The following is an 11,856-nucleotide window of genomic DNA, read 5'->3' on the forward strand; positions in this document are numbered from 1 at the left end:
CACTTTATACGATATTTTTTCATTTCGTTTAATTTACGACGTCGCAAGGGTTGTTTTGAGGGAATTACAAAAATAACGAAGTACGCGCGAAACATCAAAAGTAAAAGTTGACAAAGGAACATGTTTCACGGACCTTCATTAAATTACCGCGAACGTTGTTTAACTTCTACGGTATCACGAACGTTGTTTTACCAAAGTTTTATTACCCCCACCAACGTGGGCGTGGTCTCTGCCCCACCACGCGCCGGCAGGAAAGCCGCGGCGCGTTCTAAACCGTAGGTTTCAATCTTCGATGTTAATTAGACTCTTAATTATCGATACGTGGAAATTCTAAATTACCCATTTTCGTTTAACGATCCTTTTATCTCTCAATCTCGCGGAATCTCTCAACGAACGAGGAAAAATCCGAGCAATTTAAAATTGCAGATGTCAATTTTTCGTATTAATTGCGCCTTTAATTATCCATTCGTCGTAATTCCGTATCGCGTGTTACTTTTCTCGAAGTCATAAAAAACTGAATTTCACTGATAATTCTTGTTTAATAACTATTGCCAATTCCATCCGGAACCCTGCGTCGAATAAGAAAAAAGTTTGCGTCATTTATAACAGTGGATTTCAATTTCCTACGTTAATTATATACCCAATTATTGGTTTGCAGAAATTCTGCAACGCGTGTACTTCGCAAAGCAACTGAAAATTAAATTTCTTTGCTAATTTTTTCTTCCTTTCATTATCCTTTTTTATTAACTCGCCAGATCTTTTGTGAGATAAGGAAGAATCGCGGATTTCAATTTTCAATGTTAATTATTTTCCTAATTACATTCGTAACTATTGATTTATTAAAACTCGTTACTACGAATTTTTTTACGATTTTCTGCGAAACCACCAGTGACCGTAAATTGAAGTTTTATCGGTGGAATTTTTTTAAGGACCTTTTAGGTAACTCGGCAAAACTTTTTATCGGATATCTGCCGAAAGAAAATAACGAAAGCCCTAAAAATAATTTTCAAAGGGGTCCTCGGCAAATTTCCTTTGCGTCCAGTTCCCAATGGTTCCCAATGTCGTCGAAAGCGACATCGTTGAGTTACTCTACTACTTTCCAACTTTCCCCAAATTACCGGCTTTTGCCAATCTCTGCGAAGTTCTCGGAGAAATTTGCGAGAAATTCGAACATTAGCTTCATTTTCATGGAATTCTCGCTCGATGAAATAAAAATGTACGCATGGTTCATTCAATCACTATCTTTCACGAATTCCATTTCGCGAAAATTTCCCAACTTCGCTAAATTCGTTCGGTCTCGCCGAATAGGCTGCAGAATTTGACGTCGATCGTAAAGTAACTTCGCGAACTTTCCAAACGACCCGATAGTTCGTGCGAATTCTCTGGAAGAAAATAAAGAAAATCATCTCTCCTAATCTTACTCTTCATCGTTGCGAAAAATTCTTTCCTACGAAAATCTCGCGAAACCGTTGAACGAACGAACATAGACGTTCGACATATGCGTCGAATTAACTAGCAGAGCGCGACAGATGTCGCCACCGTCGCGAGAGCTTTCTAGTCCGTTGATTCAGCAAATATATAAATAAATAAATAACTTCGATGGTCCAGCAAAAACTCTTCTTCTGTATATAAATAAACAAATAATTTTGCTATTCCAACTCTTCGTTTGTTATATAAACAAATAAATAATTTTGCTAGTCCAGTATAAACTCTTCGTCTAAATATATAAATAAACAAATAATTTTGCTATTCCAACTCTTCGTTTGTTATATAAACAAATAAATAATTTTGCTAGTCCAGTATAAACTCTTCGTCTAAATATATAAATAAACAAATAATTTTGCTATTCCAACTCTTCGTTTGTTATATAAACAAATAAATAATTTTGCTAGTCCAGTATAAACTCTTCGTCTAAATATATAAATAAACAAATAATTTTGCTATTCCAACTCTTCGTTTGTTATATAAATAAATAAATAATTTTGCTATTTTAGTGAAAACTCTTCGTCTGTATATAAATAAAACAAATAATTTTGCTATTCCAACTCTTCGTTTGTTATATAAATAAATAAACAATTTTACTATTTCAGTGAAAACTCTGGATCTGTTTGGGCGAAAATCACGAATTCCACTTAGTCTTAGAATATTCCGAGTGAGATAAGGCATCGATGTCGCCGAAGGATCCCACGGGTGTAGCTTTAAAGGAAGTAATCGAGCTTTACTGGCCATTTCTCTTCGGTCTCGGCGCTTCTTTCGCGGGTTAACCACCCCCGAGCGTCGCCATTATCAAGATGCACGCTGTAACGACGAGGTTGCCTCGTGGTATAAAGGTCATCGTGATTTATTGGCCCCGGTGTAATTTTATGGTTCGGAGCATTATCACGGTGTACCGCGATCATTAAACTGCTATTTATATTCCGATTAACATGGAAAGTTAAGTTGGTCGCTGAGGTTGGTTTCGAGTTTTACTAAACGGGGTGTTTATGGGAGAAGTGGAGGAGGAAAGTTAGAAATAGAGCGATTGGTTTATTTTAGTCGATGGATGGAAGTTCCTTCATTTACGTGGGCTGCTTTGGTAAGAGCATTTCGGGTTGATTATATTGTAAACTTTGGTGCCTGGGCTGTTGTTATTGTTATTGTTATTGCTAATGGCGTAGATTTCAATGTTGGTATTCGCAACGAGTGTACTATCGTTGGTGTTTTTGTTAGAAGGAGAACTGTTGAGATTCTTTTATCATTGGTTTCGTTATTGCTATTGTTATTACCATTGCATTTATTGTACATTCTCACATGTTTGACAGTGTTCCTATCACTGTTGTTTCAATTTTCGTTACTGTTGGAAATTCGTGTTATTCTTGGAATTGTTATTGCTATTAACATAGCCAGTGCAATTGTTGTTACTATTGTTATCTTCACTGTCAATCCATTTTGTCATTGCTATTTTTATTATTTTTATTTTACTCGATACTGCTCTTATTTTTATTGCAGTTATCGTTATTGTTATTACAGGGGTCATTATTATTGCTATTTTTATTGTACATGCCTCTGCCATTGCTGTTGCAATTGTCATTGCTTTTGTCCTTTCTTTTTGTTCATGTATCTATTATTGTTTCTGACATTATCATTGGACTTAGCATCCGTATCTATTGCCATTCTCAATTGTGTTTTGTCATCGATACTACAATTATTATTGTCTTTGTCATTGCTATTGTAGTTGTTATTGCTATTGCTGTTTTTATTCTTCATGCTATTATTGCTTCTATCGTTAGATCTACTGTTGTTTCAATTTTCCTTACTGTTGAAAATTCGTGTTGTTCTCGGAATTGTTATTGCTATTGACATAGTCAATGCAATTGTTGTTACTATTGTTATCTTCACTGTCAATCCATTTTGTCATTGCTATGTTTATTATTTTTATTTTATTCGATACTGCTCTTATTTTTATTGCAGTTATCGTTATTGTTATTACAGGCGTTATTATTATTGCTATTTTTATTGTACATGCTTCTGCCATTGCTGTTGCAATTGTCATTGCTTTTGTCATTTCTTTTTGTTCATGCTTCTATTATTGTTTCTGGCATTATCATTAGACTTAGCATTGGTATCTATTGCCATTCTCAATTGTGTTTTGTCATCGATACTACAATTATTATTGTCTTTGTCATTGCTATTGTAATTGTTATTGCTATTGCTATTTCTATTCTTCATGCTATTATTGCTTCTATCGTTAGATTTGGCACTACTACCTATTGCAAACCTCAATTCTGTTTTGTCATCGACCCTACAATTATCATGGTTTCTTTTATTGCTATTGCTATTGCTACTGTTTTTCTCACTGCTCCTGCTACCACCGGTATAAATCCATGGCAGAAAAATCGAAAGAAAATTCCATTCCGCAAGAAACCTCGTACAAAAAATGAACACTTTGACCTGTCACAGGATGCAAGTGGCAGAAACACGATCTCGAGCTGCACTTTGATCCCGAAAAAGGCAGCAGTGGCCGAGAAGGAGACCTAATCAAAACTACCCTTCCGCTTGAAAGCGGCAAACTACGTTTCTCCTCTATTTTTGTTTTTCTCTGCTGGATAGAAGCGATTTCTGAAATTCACCGAGCGTGGGGCGAACGAAATTTTCCAACTTCCACGAGTCACAGCCCCTTTGCCCCTCCTTCTACTAATTTTCGCGACGTTCGTGTTCAACCGAAGCAGTAGAATCCAGCGTTTGGTTCGATCAACGAAAACGAGTTTTCACGGCAACTTCCGGCAGCGTGCCTACAACTCCGGGTACTTACTAGTCTCCACGGTGATCCGGACAGAAACTCAGAAACGAGAAAAATGGATAAAACGTGCTGCAAGAGCAAGCGTGCTCCTGTGACCGATAAGGAGAGTGACCAGAGCGTAGCGACGGGTAACTGGAGTTTCACACGAACCGGTGATCCGCTTAATTTTATTAAAAGTCGAATTGCTTCGCTGGGAATGTATGGGAATACACGAAGCAATAAACAAGTACCTAAAATACCCATTGACTGCATTGAAAAAATAGAAAATTTCGAAGATCTCGTTGTCATAGCACTCAAGACTCGGTCTTTAGAGAAACCATAACGGAATCATTCAGAACTGTCATTATTTCAAGACAAAACAAGGATAAATACAGGTCGCACGGGGCCCAGGACGAGTGCCCATTTTTGCCGCGCTAGAGACGGTACTGGGTAACGCAACGGAACCAAAATGGAAATTGCGTTGTTCGAGAATGATTTTTCATTATTATCGACGACAGAAAATCGTTGTGATAATTCGTGGAAAAAATAAGCGTAACGTTCTATTGTTGAGAGCGTAATCCTGAATAACAGCACGGCTCGATGCTTTGGAAAATAATAAATCGTGCTAAAAGTAATCCGACACGATCGACGACGGTATTTGATCGGTCTCGACGCCAATGATACGTTAATGGGAGATTTTCCACGTGCCCGTGGCACAGTTTCCGACGTTGTTCAATTAAACGCGATTAAAACAAATCGCCGTGCCTAGAAACCGACCTTAAAATTTCTCGCGATTAATGAGTTCCAGCGGGGTCATTCTCGTGGGAAATGGGACACGTTTCGCATGACAGGGAATTGCACCAGATCTCGATGATGGATGCTGAATTCGGTATTGGTTCATAGAACGCTTTAAAACGTGGAATAATAGGTAATTAATAGCTCGGTGTATGTCGCGCGTATAGTCAGACGCGGTGGGAAATATGGAAATCAATGATGATCCTTATTTCGTTGAAAATGGGGCTTAAGGTTCATGAGACGCCATTTTATACTGTATTCTGTGATAATAAATTTTTGTACCGCAGTATGACAGATAATTATTCTAGATTCGTTCATAAAAAGACGTGTTTGTGTTTCCTATTTAAGTGGGTCAATTTATAGGTTAGGATTGGGCATAGAGGGAGCTGCTACGCGTAATCAAAATGGCGACCAGTACCTGAATTATTGGTATTTAATAATCTCTTATTGCACCTAAGTTTATGTGTCTCAATTATAGCGTCAAATTAATGTAGCTATTTTATATAGTGCACATCTTAAAAAGTAATTAACCTAGGTTTATGTAATTGTGAAAACTTAGAACTTGGGTATATAAATGTCAATTTACCAACGTGTTTCCTAATACCTAGAGAACGTGGTACTATGTAGGTTTTAGTAAATACTTGTGAATGACTTTGTTATAGAAAACCAGTTTGCCAGGAAAGTAGTATTGTAAGTAGTATATAGCTGGCAGTGACTTCTAAGAACACAAGAAGTTAGGTGCACACCGACTCTAACTCACCTGACCAATGTTATCCAGCAGCTTGTACTGATTCAGCTGAAGAGCCCCTTGCCTATTGTCAATGGAAACCCTTCTGCTCTCCCTCAGAGGCCTTCTCCTGTTCCTGGGTGACCCCTGAGGACTCCCATATGGGGAATACGGGCAATAGGGATAGATAGGCCTCGCGGAGACGTTCGAGCCGTCCCCAAGGAACCTCTGATTCGTCCCTACTTCTCCGGGTGAGATTGCTTTTCTAACGTCAGAATCGTCAGCAGGTTCAGCGGATGTGAGCATCTGAATATCACTGGAAACGCTGCTTTTCAGAGTGAAAACGCTCGAGGATTTGTTCAGAGACAGGTTCTGCGACTCTGTCGAAGATGCCATTGAGCTAGTCACGTCGTCTTCCTTGGAAATTTGGAAAGATATCCCCCTGTCCAGATGAAGCTCACTGTCAGGCCCGTCTTCAGACTGGGTGGATAGAAACTGATACATCTTGATGGATCGTGGGAGAACACTGAATTGGTCATCCAGCCTGACTGATCTGGATTGGGTTGTCTCTTCGGTCTTTCGAACAGTTCTCGAGATTTTGTACAAAGGCTTTTCGTCCATTCTGGATGCAACGGTCTTGGGTCTCTCAGCTTTGGTGTCTTTCAACTTGTCCAAAGACTCGTTAGATTTGTTGCTCAGTTTACTGACGTTTCGAAGATTGGACTCGAGGAACGTCGAGGTGGAGCAACGAGGAACCACCTGGCCTGGACTCCTCGAGGTCGGAGATACCGAGAGACGGTTGATCGACTCGCTTAGCGAGGAAGGCTCGAAGAAGGTCAATGTATCTTGGCATCTGGTAGCAGTTGGAACTTCTGGCGTGTCCTTTGGCGAGATGCCGTGGTCTGCTGGCTCCCCCAGTAGGCGACATCGCGTGGAGAAGTCCTCTGGTGGATAGAAAGTTTGGTACAAATTAGGCTGAATACGTGGATGTTGCCAAATGTTTCAAACAGGAATTCACTTAATCGAATCGTTTTTGGTCTAAACGCTTCTGACAACTACCGTATTACTTCGACAGGCAGCTTTTGACCTGTTAATCCTCTGTTTTATCACTTTGCCGTCTATTCGAGGCAAGGCAGATTATTGTAACAAAGTTAGTAAGCCTAATATAGACTGTCAAAGATACTATGCATTTTTTAATTAAATTATAGACTTAAGAAAAATCCCAATACCCAATTAACGAATTATCATGTACCACAACTTACCAGAGCTGACACGTTTTTCCAGGTTACAAAGATTATCCAAACTCTCCTGTCTAGAGGGAGCTTCATCCCTCAGTATCTCCCTGACCTCTTCGATATTAGGCATCTCGAGTCCAGCTCCGGACACCTTCCTGTACACCTCTGTGGTAGGCATCCTTTCGACCTTGATGTCTTCTGTCAAGCTCTCCTCTGCCCTGCCCAATATCACCCTGGAGTTCAGGCGTTTTGGACCCGTGGAGGACCTACGTCTCTCCTTCAAGAACAACGACAAATCCTGCACGTCGGCAGTCGACGAGTTTCTCCTATCCTCGTCGAAGGTATCTAGATTGCTCCCGTATCCGCTGCTTTCTCTTCTGGGCCTCACTATCTTTGGACTCCTCGATTTCAGGATCTCGCGTAGGGTAGGAAGCCCTTCGGACTCTTCCAGGAACAGAGCACTGTCTTTCCTCACTTCGATGATCTCTTGGTCAGAGATATCCTCGGGACTGGAAGGAATCCTGGCGGAATCCTCGCGATCCTTCAACTTCGACTTGATTGGCTCCTCTGAAGGTAACGTGATGGTCACCTTGCCGTCCAAATCGTCAGATTTTTCTATTCCTTGGTCCGTGGATTTGTTCAGACCCAGAGACTTTCGTACTAGACCTAGTTGGTCGATTGGTAGTCTCGGCTGTCGTTCCAGGGAACAGGAGGATTTGTTGAGGACGTTCAGAGATCGAGCCTCTCTTTTGGTCGATGGATACTGGAACCTGGCCGGTTCCTTGGACGATAGCGTCGTTTTCGCCTCGTATTTTCGGATAGAAGGGTATTGGTCCGTAGAAGTGCTGGAAGGCAACGGGAAAATGCTTCTGGGCGAGTCCAGAGGAATATCTAGCGAGGAGTCCCTCGTGGTCGGTGCAGCGACTGTCAGCGACTTGGAAATGGAGCCCGGAGATTCTTCGTCGATCGCGCTGTGTCTGGAAACAGAAATTTATTCAAAATTAATCTTAAATTCCCTGCAATAATTTACCTTTGCAATAAAACTTTTCCAAAAATTTATTTCGGATATTAAATAAAAGAAATTCTTAATTCTCTAAAAACTTCGTTCCTATGCAATAGTAATTAATAATTATCATTTTTCTACATCTTCTGCTATTGTGTTATAATTTATTAAATTAATTAATCATTCGAAATCTCTGCTCTTAATGTAATTCGTTTCCAAATATTTCAATTGAAATTTTATTTTAATGTTTTAAAAACTTAAAGAATGAGAGAATTTTATAATAATTTGTTTCGTAGCACGTTTATTTTATTAATTATTTGTGTGCAAGCAAATCAGTTTAATTAGGCGAACATGGACTTTTTCTCAAACGATATGTCTGGAGAAAAAACGCAGATTATAAGCATACTACTGATCCCAGTTGAGTTTCACAGAAGCTGAAAGAGGTAAAGGCAACTACTAGCCATTTCGACACGACCATAAATAACGATGGTCCAATTAGCGTCAGTTTTTTTCCCTCTCCGCGATATAAAAGTCAACCTCAGCGGTTGACCAGCCTGTAAAAATGGCGCGAACAGGCGTTATTATTATTGCTATTTTTATTGTACATGCTTCTGCCATTGCTGTTGCAATTGTCATTGCTTTTGTCATTTCTTTTTGTTCATGCTTCTATTATTGTTTCTGGCATTATCATTAGACTTAGCATTGGTATCTATTGCCATTCTCAATTGTGTTTTGTCATCGATACTACAATTATTATTGTCTTTGTCATTGCTATTGTAATTGTTATTGCTATTGCTATTTCTATTCTTCATGCTATTATTGCTTCTATCGTTAGATTTGGCACTACTACCTATTGCAAACCTCAATTCTGTTTTGTCATCGACCCTACAATTATCATGGTTTCTTTTATTGCTATTGCTATTGCTACTGTTTTTCTCACTGCTCCTGCTACCACCGGTATAAATCCATGGCAGAAAAATCGAAAGAAAATTCCATTCCGCAAGAAACCTCGTACAAAAAATGAACACTTTGACCTGTCACAGGATGCAAGTGGCAGAAACACGATCTCGAGCTGCACTTTGATCCCGAAAAAGGCAGCAGTGGCCGAGAAGGAGACCTAATCAAAACTACCCTTCCGCTTGAAAGCGGCAAACTACGTTTCTCCTCTATTTTTGTTTTTCTCTGCTGGATAGAAGCGATTTCTGAAATTCACCGAGCGTGGGGCGAACGAAATTTTCCAACTTCCACGAGTCACAGCCCCTTTGCCCCTCCTTCTACTAATTTTCGCGACGTTCGTGTTCAACCGAAGCAGTAGAATCCAGCGTTTGGTTCGATCAACGAAAACGAGTTTTCACGGCAACTTCCGGCAGCGTGCCTACAACTCCGGGTACTTACTAGTCTCCACGGTGATCCGGACAGAAACTCAGAAACGAGAAAAATGGATAAAACGTGCTGCAAGAGCAAGCGTGCTCCTGTGACCGATAAGGAGAGTGACCAGAGCGTAGCGACGGGTAACTGGAGTTTCACACGAACCGGTGATCCGCTTAATTTTATTAAAAGTCGAATTGCTTCGCTGGGAATGTATGGGAATACACGAAGCAATAAACAAGTACCTAAAATACCCATTGACTGCATTGAAAAAATAGAAAATTTCGAAGATCTCGTTGTCATAGCACTCAAGACTCGGTCTTTAGAGAAACCATAACGGAATCATTCAGAACTGTCATTATTTCAAGACAAAACAAGGATAAATACAGGTCGCACGGGGCCCAGGACGAGTGCCCATTTTTGCCGCGCTAGAGACGGTACTGGGTAACGCAACGGAACCAAAATGGAAATTGCGTTGTTCGAGAATGATTTTTCATTATTATCGACGACAGAAAATCGTTGTGATAATTCGTGGAAAAAATAAGCGTAACGTTCTATTGTTGAGAGCGTAATCCTGAATAACAGCACGGCTCGATGCTTTGGAAAATAATAAATCGTGCTAAAAGTAATCCGACACGATCGACGACGGTATTTGATCGGTCTCGACGCCAATGATACGTTAATGGGAGATTTTCCACGTGCCCGTGGCACAGTTTCCGACGTTGTTCAATTAAACGCGATTAAAACAAATCGCCGTGCCTAGAAACCGACCTTAAAATTTCTCGCGATTAATGAGTTCCAGCGGGGTCATTCTCGTGGGAAATGGGACACGTTTCGCATGACAGGGAATTGCACCAGATCTCGATGATGGATGCTGAATTCGGTATTGGTTCATAGAACGCTTTAAAACGTGGAATAATAGGTAATTAATAGCTCGGTGTATGTCGCGCGTATAGTCAGACGCGGTGGGAAATATGGAAATCAATGATGATCCTTATTTCGTTGAAAATGGGGCTTAAGGTTCATGAGACGCCATTTTATACTGTATTCTGTGATAATAAATTTTTGTACCGCAGTATGACAGATAATTATTCTAGATTCGTTCATAAAAAGACGTGTTTGTGTTTCCTATTTAAGTGGGTCAATTTATAGGTTAGGATTGGGCATAGAGGGAGCTGCTACGCGTAATCAAAATGGCGACCAGTACCTGAATTATTGGTATTTAATAATCTCTTATTGCACCTAAGTTTATGTGTCTCAATTATAGCGTCAAATTAATGTAGCTATTTTATATAGTGCACATCTTAAAAAGTAATTAACCTAGGTTTATGTAATTGTGAAAACTTAGAACTTGGGTATATAAATGTCAATTTACCAACGTGTTTCCTAATACCTAGAGAACGTGGTACTATGTAGGTTTTAGTAAATACTTGTGAATGACTTTGTTATAGAAAACCAGTTTGCCAGGAAAGTAGTATTGTAAGTAGTATATAGCTGGCAGTGACTTCTAAGAACACAAGAAGTTAGGTGCACACCGACTCTAACTCACCTGACCAATGTTATCCAGCAGCTTGTACTGATTCAGCTGAAGAGCCCCTTGCCTATTGTCAATGGAAACCCTTCTGCTCTCCCTCAGAGGCCTTCTCCTGTTCCTGGGTGACCCCTGAGGACTCCCATATGGGGAATACGGGCAATAGGGATAGATAGGCCTCGCGGAGACGTTCGAGCCGTCCCCAAGGAACCTCTGATTCGTCCCTACTTCTCCGGGTGAGATTGCTTTTCTAACGTCAGAATCGTCAGCAGGTTCAGCGGATGTGAGCATCTGAATATCACTGGAAACGCTGCTTTTCAGAGTGAAAACGCTCGAGGATTTGTTCAGAGACAGGTTCTGCGACTCTGTCGAAGATGCCATTGAGCTAGTCACGTCGTCTTCCTTGGAAATTTGGAAAGATATCCCCCTGTCCAGATGAAGCTCACTGTCAGGCCCGTCTTCAGACTGGGTGGATAGAAACTGATACATCTTGATGGATCGTGGGAGAACACTGAATTGGTCATCCAGCCTGACTGATCTGGATTGGGTTGTCTCTTCGGTCTTTCGAACAGTTCTCGAGATTTTGTACAAAGGCTTTTCGTCCATTCTGGATGCAACGGTCTTGGGTCTCTCAGCTTTGGTGTCTTTCAACTTGTCCAAAGACTCGTTAGATTTGTTGCTCAGTTTACTGACGTTTCGAAGATTGGACTCGAGGAACGTCGAGGTGGAGCAACGAGGAACCACCTGGCCTGGACTCCTCGAGGTCGGAGATACCGAGAGACGGTTGATCGACTCGCTTAGCGAGGAAGGCTCGAAGAAGGTCAATGTATCTTGGCATCTGGTAGCAGTTGGAACTTCTGGCGTGTCCTTTGGCGAGATGCCGTGGTCTGCTGGCTCCCCCAGTAGGCGACATCGCGTGGAGAAGTCCTCTGGTGGATA

The 11,856-nt window shown here is 40.7% G+C and overlaps 2 protein-coding genes across 2 annotated transcripts in view; both read right to left on the minus strand.

The window, feature by feature from the left end:
* LOC108552879 (uncharacterized) overlaps positions 1-8,482 on the minus strand; it is a 21,545-nt gene extending 13,063 nt beyond the window's left edge. Inside the window, exons 1-3 of the mRNA XM_017907560.1 lie at positions 8,448-8,482; positions 7,043-7,992; positions 5,814-6,724 (exon numbers count right to left, since the gene is read on the minus strand). Of these exons, the coding sequence (XP_017763049.1) occupies positions 5,814-6,724; positions 7,043-7,992; positions 8,448-8,482 (1,896 nt within the window). The remainder of the gene's footprint in view (positions 1-5,813; positions 6,725-7,042; positions 7,993-8,447) is intronic.
* A 180-nt stretch (positions 8,483-8,662) lies between these two features.
* The window catches only part of LOC108552880 (uncharacterized), a 53,218-nt gene continuing 50,024 nt past the window's right edge, over positions 8,663-11,856 (minus strand). The window contains exons 4-6 of the mRNA XM_017907561.1: positions 10,936-11,846; positions 9,514-9,647; positions 8,663-8,903 (exon numbers count right to left, since the gene is read on the minus strand). Coding sequence (XP_017763050.1) covers positions 8,663-8,903; positions 9,514-9,647; positions 10,936-11,846 — 1,286 coding nt within the window. The remainder of the gene's footprint in view (positions 8,904-9,513; positions 9,648-10,935; positions 11,847-11,856) is intronic.

Source organism: Eufriesea mexicana, unplaced genomic scaffold (genome assembly GCF_001483705.2).
Source record: "Eufriesea mexicana isolate 0111107269 unplaced genomic scaffold, ASM148370v2 scaffold8420, whole genome shotgun sequence".
Lineage (NCBI taxonomy): Eukaryota > Metazoa > Arthropoda > Insecta > Hymenoptera > Apidae > Eufriesea > Eufriesea mexicana.